Here is a 14175-nt window from a genome sequence, read left to right as displayed (position 1 = left end):
CATCAACTCCAGCTGAATCTTTTTATCCTTAATTTTAGTTGAACAGTAATTAATCCCTCAGAGCGACATTCTTGGGCAATATGCAACCAGTCTGAGTCAATATTCACCACCTTTTTCTCTCCCTTTGCTAAACATATAGCGAGTGAAAGCTTATCTGTGTTATCTATCTAGCTTTTCCAAAGCTTATCTATGTTAATGAAGTATTCATAGACACATTTTAGATTAATGATGAATTCTTACATGTAATCTTCTCACATCCTCTGACAACCAAATGTAAAGCTCTAAGCACATTTAATTCCAGTGTTGAAATATTTGCCAGTGTTGTATATGCCAGGCAGCAACCCTATAAGTTGCGGGAGATATCAACTATTCAGTTTTTGTGTTTAGACGAAATTGCTCACATTGACTTCTTCATCGGTAACACATAATGTTTTCCTTGTTTTCCTTGGCTGACAAAGTAATACTAATAATTAGATGCCGTAACCATGCATTTTATTCTTAGCCCCTAAAACTCAATTGCATTTAATTCTTTAATTCAAAATGGTTTCTTACAATAATCATCACCTTAATATACATGAAAAAAATAAATAAACAATAAATAAACATTTTCATTAGTATAGCCTAATAACAAGTCTCTGATAGATTTAGATTTTAGAGGCTTTTGGGATGTGTGCTCTTTGAACTGCAGTTAATTAAGGTTCCCAGAACAACTGCTGATTAAAGTCTTGCTATTGATTCAACTGTAGTTTTTGGTAATGTGCTCTATCGGGAGTAGAGTCATTCCCTCCACATACTGTATCTGGCAATTAGCAGGAGCCTGTTGGGCAGCCATCCTGTCAACCAAGCTGACCATGAAAAACACACACACAAAAAAAAGCAAAGAAGAAGATTGGATAGGTTTGATTAGAAATTGTTCCAGAAAATGTGAAATAATGGAAAAAGTTCTTGTGGGCTTGTATTTTATTTATGCTTCAATGAGGACATAAATGCTTTAAACATAGTCACCCATGCATGGGGTTGTTGATATTCTGAATATTCTCTTTTTCACACTGAACTTATCTAAACTGCACTTGAACTGTAGTAGAACATTTTAGATAATTCACAGTTTGTAATATAATGAAAATGTGTGTGTGTGTACTCCGAGTCTGTTGAGAGAGACAACCTCCCTCTGACACCTGGCCCATTCTAGTCCCTTGCCACTTCAAGCGCAATTAATGATCTTGCTTACAACATCAGTGCCATTTTCATGAAAAATTGCTGTAAAGCAAGTTAGTGTTATTCCCCCAACATATTGAATTCGATTTATCATTGGTTTAATGCTCATTGGGAATGTCAAACTTTTTCTGAGCATTACTTAGTACCTTCATAATCAAATATTTGTCATAAGCTCTCAGGAGGATTGGTCTATGAGAACATACAAAGCACATGCAATATAAAAGATATGATATGTTTTATAGTTCAGTTTTGTTTTTTTAAGGGGTTTCTTAAAATTGTATATTTTTTCTTATTCATTGTTGTTCTGTCTGGTGAAAGATATCTATGATTAGTATTTTGAATTGTATCCCTTACACAACTGTGTTGGTACTTCAAAAAACAACATTTGAGATTGTAATATAAATTTTCTCTGTCTACTGAAACTTAAATACATGAGATGGCCTTATCGAGCCTATCTTTATGACCACAGTAGAAATTCAAGGTTGATAAGTTTTGCCATGCTGCCAGTCTCTTCCTACCTATGCAGAAATGATTGCATATTTCAAAAAGTCAGAGATTTCTGTTTCAATTCATATTAAATAAGAAGAGGTGTAAATGCGATGCAGGATAGATATTTCATTTCACAGGGAAAGAGAAAGGATGCAAAAGTGGCATGAAGACAGAGACCATCAGTCTACTCTAACTGGGACTGTAAATCACTGCAGTGCTGAAGGGCAACATCTGTCCCTATCTCCTAATTTCTGATGTACAGTAGTATTAAGCCTTATCACATTTTATAGATGGGATACACAATCAATAGATTCCACTTGTTTTGTTTATTTGCATCATCAATAACCGTACACATTCGTTGGTCTTCCAGCACGTAAACACAGGACATGAACACCAGTTTGCCGATCCACTGTCATCAGAAAGAATATTAAGTACCACAGTAAATCAAAGAAACTGCCTCATTAAAATGTGCAAATAAACCAAAATAAAACTCATTCACAAACCTATATCAGTGCAACATAGTAGCATATACAGTATGCCTTTGGAAATAATGATACTGTTTGATCACATTGGGAGGGAGTGCTCCATAATTCAGAGTGCAAAGGGTTTTAAGAAAGAGAAGTAAAAATCCACAAGATACAAAGCAGCATCTAACACTGAATCAATCATTCATCTGTTTTCATGTAAACAAAACTAAGGGGCTGTGACAATTCTTACAACCCCAATTCCAAGAAAGTTGGGATGCAGAATTCAATAATTTGCTAATCTCATTGTCCAGGATTGTATTCACAATAAAACATATAAAACATATCAAATGTTTTATATGATATAAGTCAAAAGTCAAACATCTGACTGATGTTTTCTCATGACTGATGTCATGAGAAAAAATTTACTTGTCTTGAATTTGATGGCCGCAACACATCTCAGACAGGCAACAAAACAGGGGCAACAAAAGGCTAGAAAAGTAATTGTTACTAAAAACAGCTGGAGGAACATGTTGAAATGAAAAGTCAATTTGCAGCAGGTCAATAATATGATTGGGTATAAAAAGGGCACCTTACAAAGGTACAGTCTTTCAGAAACAAAGAGAGTCAGATGCTAAGTAATCCTCAAAAACATGTCTTCAAATTGAGGAGCAGTTTCAGGAAAACCTTTGATCTTCATGTCCTCAGGCAGCACTGCATTATAAACAGGCAAGATTCTGCCATGGAAATCACGGCATGGGCTCAGGAACACTTCCAGAAATCCCTGTCTGTGAACACAGTTCAACATGCCATCCACGAATGCAGGTTAAAGCTCTATCGTTAAAAAAATAAGCCTTATGGGAACGTGATCTAGAAATGCTGATGTCTTGTCTGGTCCAACGTTAATTTCAGATTAACTAAGGCAAAGTATAATACTGTTTTGTGGTCAGATGAATCAAAATTTTAATTTTTTCTTGGAAACATGGATGCCGTTTTCCCCAGACTAAAGAGGAGAATAACTCTCCTGCATCTCTAATGGGGTGGGGGTGCATTGGTAATTGTGGACCTGGCAGCTTGCACATCTGGAAACTATCGGTGCTGAAAGGCGTACACAGGTTTTAAAGTGACATATGTTCCCATCCAGACAACATATTTTCGGGGAAGGTCTTACATATTTCAGCAAGACAATGCTAAACCAGATTCTGTATCCTGGAATTCTGTAATCCTATATCAGACAAGAATGGGACAACATTCATCACCCATATATGTCCAACAACTGGTACCACCAGCTTGTTAATGTTTACTGAGTGTTGTTAAAAGAAAAGTTGATGCTACACGGTGGTAAACATGACCCTGTCCCAACTTTTTTTTAAAACATGTTGTTGCCATCAAACCCAAGTTCAACCAGTATTCTTCATAAAAAAGAAAAGTGTCGCAATTTCAACTTTGGATATGTTTTCTATGTTCTATTGTGAATTAAATATTGGTTTATAAGATTTGCAAATCATTGCATACTGTTTTATTTACATTTTACACAGTGTCCCAACTTTTGGAAATGGGGTTGTAGTACAACATAAAAAAAAAAGATACAAGTTTGCTCATGTCATTAGTACTAAAGTGGAGACATATATATAAAGATGACCAAAGACATCTTTCACTCAGCACTTAACATGTAGTGGTGAATGATGATAATGGCAAGTCCTGATTTCACTGTAAACATAAAGATATTGTTCTGAATGAGACCCCACTGAAATTAATAAGAGAAGAGTAGGTGTAGAGCAACATATTACAGCGATACCAGAGGAGTTTAGTGACTCATCATATTTAGTGCTACCATCTCTAAGACTCTTCAAGCCCCTCTATTAGTGTCCTATTAATGTACTAAATTCAAAAGAACTAAAGAATTGCAGGTTCAGTTGAAACCACTCAAATGCAACCGATTATGAACAGTAGGGTAGTGTTTTCCAATGCAATCTTGACTTGGAATTGTATGTTAGTTTTGACTATCATACAGTCTTTTTCATTTCTATGATGATGTTGACAGTCTAGAATGACTCATGACATGAAATGATCATCATAGATTATAGAATGTGATCTATTGCTGCTAATTATGTGCACTCTGTGCAAGCATAAAAATGATAAACATATGGTAGCATATTAATTATAAGATTATAAGATTTCTTTACGGTCAGCATTGGTCACAACTGTGGCAATATATACATTTCTGAATTTACACATGTCCATATTTACATGCACATTTGGTGCAAGACGTTTTTTCATCTTTTAGGACATCAGAGCAATTTGTCCATGTATTTGGATACTTCATTATATTGAAAGATATATCTGGTCCTACTTAAGTGGACCATTCCCCAAAATCAAAACAACATAAGACCCAGGTCTGAGATCGAGTTGTGATAAAAATAAATAACAACAAGTGACGCTATGCTCAAAGTGATAAATTTCTGTCTTCAATAAGTACACGGAAAATCTGTCAATTATTTTCATGGGTATTGTCAAGCATAGAAGATAAGTTCGGGAATCTGCCCCCCCTGCACTCCAGTGCCATTAGTGCTGTCTGAGGAGCACTGGAACTGAAATGTCACTTTACCACACTGTACCTCTGTCATTCCTTCTTGTCCAAAGTAGCTCAACTCATTCCCATCGAGAACCACACTGGCAGTGTAGAATGTGTCTGGCTCGATTTGGACTGGATACTCAAACCACACTGGGAAGGTATTGCTGGATCCATCAGAGAAGTATTTGCTGAGATTTTGCCCAAGTAGTACGCCTTGACGTTTCAACTCTATTTTGGCACTGTACTCAGCTGAGCCACAGCTAGATCCATACAGGCCGAACCCAGCGATGAAAACTCTCTTATCCACAGCAAACTGAATACTGTCACAGCGGCCCCGATAGCGCCACTGATTGCTTCGGTAGGCGCAGGACTGAAATCTGTGACAGCGCTGCGGTGTCAGGCCCTTCCTAGGCTGACTGACAAACTGCAGCTCTGGCTTTTTGGCTGCTGTGTACCACAGGAAGATGTCATTGGTCTCATTAAGTGTCAACACGCCAGACTGGGCTGCTCCATTTGCAAAATCATCCAGAGCCATTGTAGGAACACGTATCAGGTACATGGCCTTTCCCAAAACCTTGCGCTTGTTGTCAGTCGAGGAGGTGAGCTCCTGTCTCTGGCACTCTGCCTCAGCCCAGTTTAGTGCAGCCTCAAACACAACTATCTCTTTAGCGTTGAGTGTCTCTCGCTGTAGGATACTCTCCAGGGTCTGGGCATCAATGTCGCAGAAGCCCTCAGAACTTAACGCCAGCTCAGCCTGGGTATCAATCACCTCCCAGCAGCGCTGTGTCAGCTCTGGCTCCTCGAATAGGCAGCTCTGGGAAAGTAACACGCAGGCATTTTTAGCACTCAGGCTTGTCTCCAGGAAGTTGACGCAGGCTCGTGCCAGGTGAGGGACAATGTATTTCTTGGCAGCATAAAGAGTGGCCAACACAGTGTCAGCAGTCAGGTCAATTTCATCACAGTAAATGTACCTGTGAACGTAAACATGTTAGATTCTCAACTTAATCACACCACAAAACTGACAAGCAACATGATATGCTCTAAGCATGTTTGTTAGGGTAATGATGATAAAGATAAAAAAAAAACTAAAAAAAAAAAACTAACTCTGGCTTTTAGTTGAAATTGATTTACAGTACATTATTATAGCATTGGCATCACTGCATCTGTTAAACTGAAAGAGTTGTTTCAGTAATATTACCGTAGAAATTGCTCAAAGTGACGAACAAAATTGCATTCCTTATTGAGCTTTTCTTTTCCCACTCTATTATAACTTGTCTTCACGGATGAAGAAAACAAATCTTTGGAATGAAAGGGATGAAAAAATGATGAGGGCAGTGTAAATTCCAAAACTGAGGGATTCAGCTTCAAAAGCTTGTATCAAAGTAAAGAAATGGATACCGATTATCTCTGAGATACAGAGATAGAATTTGTAAGTGTTATTTCTCCACAGTTTTGTTTAAGATGTGCCAGGAATGGATATAAACTTTTTTCCCCCCAAGATCAGAGTGATACATCAGGTCTGTATTGAAGCTGACAAAATAGCATAAAAAGAACAGAATAAGAGGGCCTGTGTGCAGCTTGTTGAATAATTTCATCCAGAAGAGAATCCTTACTTAAGCATTGCCAAAAATGCTGCTGGTTCCACATCTGGTATATTGATTTCATCCTTATTCTCAGCAAGTTCACCATAAAACATGGCATGGAAAACCGAGCTGCCCACAGCCAACACATACTGTTGAAAGAAGGAAAAACATAGAGACAGAGGGAAATGAGAAAATTAAAACAGAGATTTTTCACTGGAATCATGACATAGAAATGTGGAAAAAAGAGAGGGAATTCTATGCATGTTTGTACAGTTAAGTCCAGACTATTCATTTTTTTAAATTATTTTTCAGATTTTGTAGAAATCCCATACTCTCGGTGATCAATGGGAAAACAGTTCATTGCAATCACAGTAATCAATACTACAACTAACAAGCTATCTGCTTATCTCCACTGGGATTTTGGAGATAAGCAGAGGGAGGGAGATAAACTTCTCCCTCATAATTTCTGGAAGGGTTTCTGGTGTGCACACTGGCTGAGTCAATCCCATTTTTTGTTATGTTAACCGTTTTCTCAGCACTCTGTTTCAAATATTTGTTTTGTTGGAAAGTTTTTAAAGTTTTTTTTACGAATGTTTATATAAATGTGTGAATGATGAACTCATTGTCACATTGTAAAGCACTTTGTAGAACCTAAATAAGGTAAGAAAGAAAGAAAGAAAGAAAGAAAGAAAGAAAGAAAGAAAGAAAGAAAGAAAGAAAGAAAGAAAGAAAAGACTGAATAAAGGTGAACGTTCAAAATGGACAAAAATGGAAACCCTCTCTTCCCGAATCAACAATTATCAAATTAAAAAAGAAATTATTTCTGAGAAACTCAACATGCCTCCACTGGGATTTTGGACCACTCCCTTTCTGCTTCAATCTCTCGGTCTTTGTTACCTTTCAAAGCAGCTTGATTCTCTTCAGATTCACAAAGGGACATTCTAGCTATCCATTATCCAAAAGGTTAGACCAATCAATGTTCTTAGTACTTAGTTCTTAGTTCTTTCATTGGTACAAATAATTTTCAGTCTAAATATTATACAGCTTATAAAAAGCACCGTATACAAGGCCACAAATTCTGTTTATCTACTCAGATTTTTAATCTGTTTAAGCATATGGTAAGATGTGTTGGTGGATTTGTGGTTGGTAAAGATTATCTCAAATACATTCCTCTTATTTGGACGGTTTGAGATTTGAAAATAAAGCTTGGAAATATTTTCTGTAATGTTGTCAAGGTGCTTTCTTTTATCGAAGTGAGAAAAGAGACATTTGCTCCTCTACACTATGTCGATTTGAAAACGAATCATATCAATCATAATTCTCAAATATCTACATAAATGTGCTGCTTTTAGTTGCTTCATCTGTCTCGGAAATAATTACAAACTATAAACCATATTATCCATCCATTTTCTATACCCGCTGAATCCGTTGGTTGGGTCGCGGGGGGGGCTGGAGCCTATCCCAGCGGTCATCGGGCGAAAGGCAGGGTGCAACCTGGACAGGTCGCCAGTCCATCACAGGGCCACACAGAGACAAATGAGACAAACAACCACACACACTCACACTCACTCACTCCTAAGGACACTTTTAGAGACACCAATTAACCTAACATGCATGTTTTTGGACAGTGGGAGGAAGCCAGAGAACCCACGCATACACGGGCAGAATGTGTTCTGTGTGGGAGAACTCCACACAGAAAGGCCCCAGCTAGGAGTTGAACCTGGAACCCTCTTGTTTTGAGGTGACAGTGCTAACCACCACACCACCGAGCAGCCTAAACCATATTCTGCCAAATCAATATAATAAAGATTGCAGATTTGAACACATTTATATCCCATCGGCATTATGCTTCAGCCTGAAGTGCATTCAAGTCATCTTAAGTTTTCTATAACTGCTTTCTCTAAATGCACAAAGTGCACTGCAGCAAGCAATCATGTTTAATTCATTCAGGTCCCATAAAAAGAACAAAAAGAAAACTAAATGACCCACACAGAGCTGATTTCAGCTTTTGAGCATGAAATAGACAGCAGGGACCAAACTCATGGCAATAAAATCACTTGCCAGATTTAAAGCTGCAGTCTGCAACTCTTTTTCAAGCATAATGCCTGGAACTGTCCGGGGATTCTGAAAGTAGTACATTAAATACCCCAATACAAAAAAAAAGAGTTTTCTAGGTCCCCTATATGTCCCGCTAGGTCCCTCCAAAGCCAGCAGGTTTGTTTACAAAATTGCAGACCGGACCGGTAAAAGGTAACCAATCAGGTTACGAGCTGGGCTCTGCTGCCTGTCAATCACCGATTGTGCACGCGCGACACAAGGGAGGCTCGTCCCCACGCTTATTTATCTGGACTATTGAACTTCATTACGGGCTAGTCTACTTACTGTGTCTTCCATGATCGCAAATGACAGGTGAGTTGATGAATGAGGAGTCGTGTATCGCGCATCTGGCGTGAACGTAGAAGTGCACGAGTTCTCATGTGTTTTGATGGGGCGGGACAGGAAGTTGAATAACTTTTTATTTTTCGGTTAAAAAATAAGCATTTATTGCATTTTGCGACTATGGAGGTCACCGTTTTCAACTTCAAGCGTTCTGATAGATCATGTAAACTCTTAAAATGCCAAAAATGAGGACTTAACGTATGACAACAACATATCCTGCAGACTGCAGCTTTAAGTTAATGTTATGATGATGTTTGAATAGGATAAAAATACAGTGCATTCAGATCAGGCATGTGATCTACACAAATGTAGTTCTTGATCATTTCAACATCTTGAAAGAACAGCAGGTGGACGAAAGAAAGAAGTCAGGAAGAAGACCTGCAGGTTACAGCAGGTATAAACAGGATGATCATGAACCCCATAATATTAATCAATATTATTTATAGCAGAATATCCTTATTCTTATTAAAACATTTAAATGCAAATCATTAAATGAATACAAAAGAGGATTTTTTGGATGTGTGACTGCATCTTGCTCTTGTCTTTTCATGAGAACTGTTGGGTGTGAGGCATTAAAAGTTGGTTAATTGCACAGCCGTTTCTGAAAAGCAAAGAGACAAAGGCCATCCATTCTGTGTAAGATGACTGCTGAGGAGGATATCCCTTCCTCTTTCAAACACTCTCCTTCAGCCTCATTTACATAAATAATTGAGGACTGTCTCGAAATGACACATGGTGCGGAAGTGAGAGCGGAGCACAAAGGATTCAGTTCCATTACTGCTGGCACTGAGGAAGATTATTTCTTATGTTTATATGATATCAGCAACAATAGGCCAGACTGGTTGACTTAATGTTTGTTCATTCCCTCCTTGTTTTTGTGATTTTACAGGTTGATAAATTCTTACTCTGTGCCCAGGCAGCTGCTGGGTCCTTCCAGGCTGACCCACAACGAAGTGAACATCTGCCATTAGTTCATTGTTGAACATAACTGAATTTCTGAAGGGAAAGAGAAGGGAAACATGAGATCAATTTTTGCAGGGTCAGTCCATGTAAAAATATGTTTTTCATACAAATGGTAATACTCATCAAATATTGACTGAAATCTTTATTAGTTTTGAATGTATATTTACAAGTTTTGCTTGGATTTTCTGTAAATCCAATTCCACACAAAACACATACTTCATTGCCCTTAAGTCACAGATGTTATATCCTCTATCTAGATTCTCTCAATAGAAGATCCCCACTGTGAAAGAATGGGACCAACATTAAAGCTGTGTTCATGTATTATTGAGTAGTGGAACATGTCACGGAGGTGGGTAAACAGCCCCATGATGTTCTGGAGAGACAACAAAGCCAGGTCAGAAAGCACACGTTTTGCTCTGGACAGCTATGTCTTTTACTGATACGCCAAGGTAAATATTTAGCTTTTGGTACAGATCAGCCTCTGCCTGTTGTGCATATCAAACACTTGCTGCTTGTCCGCTCAGAGCAGCAAGTGTGTTTGATATCGCATGTCAGAGCAGAAAAGTCTGTAGGAGCAGGAGAGGGTGTAAACAGAGTCTCCCCCAACAGATTGAGGGCAGGGCAGAGAGAACACCCATCCATACTCAACCCACATACACACAAACACACACACACACACACACACACACACACACACGCACACACATTCACCCATTCCTCAGTATACAAGGGTAATTAATTAAAGTGTTTTGTGATACATTTTAGGATTAAATACAGGCTCTGTTCAGAAAACCTGCAACTGAAATTGAACTCTGTTGTACTTAAGAAATTTAAAAAGATTCTAAATTGAATTTCATAAAAATCAAATGTCTGTCAATGTAACACTTATGAAGACTGTTTGGGTCATCAGATATAATTTTCAAGCAAGCTGCTTCCTGGTTTGACCTACCTTTCTCTTATAGTCGAATAGAGTCCCTGCCAGTTACAGTTCTGTATGGTATTGTTGTTGTTGAGGTTCTGCTGCTGGTACTGTTGGACCGAGGTGGTGGTTGCCGGCTTTTTGGTAGGAAAAATGTCCGCTGCCATCTTCTTCTTCTTCTTGCTCCTCAGGGTGATTATCTCATAACAGACCGGGGGCAGCTTGGAGCTGCCACTGGCATTCCCTTTCTTAGAGCTTTTACTTGACTTGCTTTTCACTGACTCAGGGAGCATTAAGAAGAAAGTCAAACATTTCATGTTCCTTCCCTTGGCATCGACCATGAGTGTGTTCAACTGCTGAGCAGTGGGAGTCCATGCAGAGAAGACATCCACCACGATATGGCGTAGGACCAAGGGGGGAAGAGGACAGCAGAGACTTGAACTGTGCTAAGAAGTGCAGAAGTCAAGAGATCCTGCAAGAGGTTTGTATGACCTTTAAGGAACTACCAGGATATATATATCTTGTTGGTGTTGTCACTCCTCTGAAGAAGCAGCTTCAGACTGGTGATCTGAAGGAACCATTCCTGTGTGAAGTTTGATCATCTGACGGAGAGGCTCTAGGGGTTCCCATCCCTGCTCATCCAAAGTGATAAGATCAGTTCTTCAAATCATTTCTTTGCTCCTCTGCTCCCTTGCCTCTCTCACTCACTGGCTTCCTGAGGTCTGTCCTGACAGCTCCAGATTTAGTATAGCTGCAGTGGTCCTTAGGCAGTGGCGGTTACCCAGTTCCTTTCATTTTGCACTCTTACTTCCTCTGTGCTTTTCTTCTCCTCTCTGCCTCTCTTCATTTGTGAGTCTACCTTGTTCTCTTTAACACACGCTTTTTACACCCTTCCTCTCCTCTGCAGGAAGCTGTAGCTGTGGATGCTGTGTTGCTCTGCTCAGCCACTCTGTCTTGCTGACTATAGAGGTTGAATGAGAGAAAGAAGAAGAGATGGAGAGCCCCCCGCCTCCCTGCCCCCTCTCAGCACAGTTTAAAGCTCTCTCCGGTGCTCAGCCAATGGCAGCAGGCAGCATTTATGATTGGCTAATGCATCCTAGCGCAGCACATACTTGAATATGTAATAGGCCACGTCTCAATTAAAGTGACAGCCATGCCCCATAAGAATGATATATTCATCCACAGCTTTGCTTACTGTGTCTCCCTTATCTGCAGTCACAGCATTCAATTTATACCTAAGTAAATACAGGCTCTTCAAAGGCAAATTTACATGGTTACATGGTTCCTCAAAGAGCAGAAATAGTTTGATTCATAAATCATGGGATGATTTTATGTTTTTTTTTTATTAACATCCCATGCATTTAAGAAAAAAGTGAATTTACAGCCTTTTATTCACTTGACTAGTTTGATTGGACCTGTAAACACTTTCTATGATTCTACAATGACAGAACATTTAGACTGAAGTCTATATAGGGTTCATAGTAAAAAATAAATCTCATACACAAGCAGTTCATACACTACTTGGATACAGACATGAAATGTATTACAATTTGCTCATATTCCTGCATCTCTAAGTATTTTTGCCTGATATGACCATTTTGACCATTTCCCGATGGAAAAACACATAAGATCTCAAAATATGTGCTACACTTTTTGCTGTTATTGCTTCAGGAGAGTACATGGAGCTATGAATATAATGCACTCTTTACACAATGTATTATGCATATAGATTATTTGCACTACTTGTCTGGTTGGGGATGTGTACAGCAGGTATTCTATTTTAAGTCCATGGTTGGTTTAACTATTTGGTGGGAGTATAATAAGATGTTGTCAAATGTTGTCATATATCTATGTAACAGTTCAGTAATCCATCTGTTTATGTTGTAATTTATTAGCGTTACTCCTGTTGTTCTGCAAGTTGCATTGTTAATAGTATATACATCACTGTTATTGCCATCAAATGGAGGCTATCTGTGTATATAACATTATAAATCTATTAAAGTAAAAATAAAACAGACAAAAGGAGCAGGTTAAGGTAAATAAATTTAATGGAGAAAGCCTTCCTTGAACCACTGTCACAATATTGATTTTTCCATAAACCCTAATTAACTGTCTCAGTGTTTGCTGCACTGAGGAGCATTAGTCCACTAAGCCCCCTGATACAATGTACACTGTAGAACAGAAAAATTTGCTATGGCAACATGGAGCCAACATTACAGGGCACCATACTCTGAAATTGCAGGCCACTAGAGATGTTACCCTGGTAACCACATCCACAAGCCACCCCAGAACAAAAATGTATTATGCAGACATAAAAACAATGATGATGGTACAGGAAAAGAATATTTCATTTCACGGTGTTACCTCTAATCACTGAAATTCAAATTGTAATGTTAAAGATGTAAGTGTGATAACTGGTGACAAGTTACACATTTAATCAAAGGTTTGGGGATTTATCTCACATTGTGTTCTAGCAGCTGCATAGAGCATTTGATAAATAGGATGTCACTATAAATCTCCTTATATGGCTTAATTGCGTTTTTCTCTCCATTCATCAGCAGAAAACGTAATCTTGTTATCTCACACATTCAGAGGTAGGAATGAGGGGAGGAGGTAACGATGTTGTTATGGCAGCGTCAACATCACTTTTGTCTCACACTTTGTCACCACATAGTCACCAATTTTCACAGATAAGGGAAACATCAGCAAAACTGTAGTAACACTGCAATTAACATTGTGTTTAACAAAGGCTTGTATTTCTTAGGTGCTGTAATCATCTGTTTTTATTTCTAGAATCTTTTTAAACAAGTGCAGACTGACACATGCATGCAGAAACTGTATATTAATCATCTTGATACAGTCTGTACTTAACATAACTTTACTGCTGCTCGTTTGTGACATGGCAGTGAGAGTGCTAAAACCAAGAACTTGAAGATATTAAATCACTTTCACATTCTGGTGTAAGTGCACATTTTAAACTCCCTTATATTCCAAGACTCTATAGAACTCCAGCCTTGGCTTATAAACTTCAAAAGGTGAATTTAAAAAGCAGCAGAGGTCCAGCTGTGCCTTTGTTGATTGCTTAATGATTTCTCTCAATGAAATATTTTTCATCTTTAAAGTAGTTATACCACAAAACCTTCATCCTTTAAGAAGCAATTGCAAATGGTGTGCAAGGCATACAAGCCAGAAAAACAGCAGACAGCAAAAATAATTAGCTACTTTATTGATACAGAAAACTTCACATACAGAATCAATATTCCTATGCCCCATTACAGAAAAAAAGGTTTGTTTGCAATGTGTTTTCTATATCATCATAGATTGTTTTTTTTTTTAAGAAATATTTACTGGTTTGTGCTGACAAAGCTAGAAAATTTCAATTTGTAATTCCACAGTAGTAGTGTGGGGTAGTTTTTCTAAAAAAAATATTGTTATTGAGGAGAGGTGCTATACATTACTGAGGTTTGGTGGGAACATTGAATTACATTTTCTGCAACATTCTCTTAATTCTGAGGTCATTGGTTGTGT

The 14175-nt window shown here is 38.3% G+C and overlaps 1 protein-coding gene across 1 annotated transcript; it reads right to left on the bottom strand.

Moving 5' to 3' along the window:
* Window positions 1-2021: 2021 nt before the first annotated feature.
* btbd3b (BTB (POZ) domain containing 3b) lies at window positions 2022-11616 on the bottom strand. The gene is made up of 4 exons (XM_075476720.1): window positions 10678-11616; window positions 9671-9761; window positions 6357-6475; window positions 2022-5714 (listed from the first exon to the last, which is right to left on the bottom strand). The coding sequence occupies exons 1-4, from the start codon at window positions 10986-10988 to the stop codon at window positions 4682-4684; spliced, it is 1554 nt and encodes a 517-aa protein (XP_075332835.1). The 5' UTR covers window positions 10989-11616; the 3' UTR covers window positions 2022-4681.
* Window positions 11617-14175: the final 2559 nt, after the last annotated feature.

The sequence above is a fragment of the Odontesthes bonariensis genome, chromosome 2 (assembly GCF_027942865.1).
Source record: "Odontesthes bonariensis isolate fOdoBon6 chromosome 2, fOdoBon6.hap1, whole genome shotgun sequence".
Lineage (NCBI taxonomy): Eukaryota > Metazoa > Chordata > Actinopteri > Atheriniformes > Atherinopsidae > Odontesthes > Odontesthes bonariensis.
This window is presented reverse-complemented; position numbering and strand designations above follow the sequence as displayed.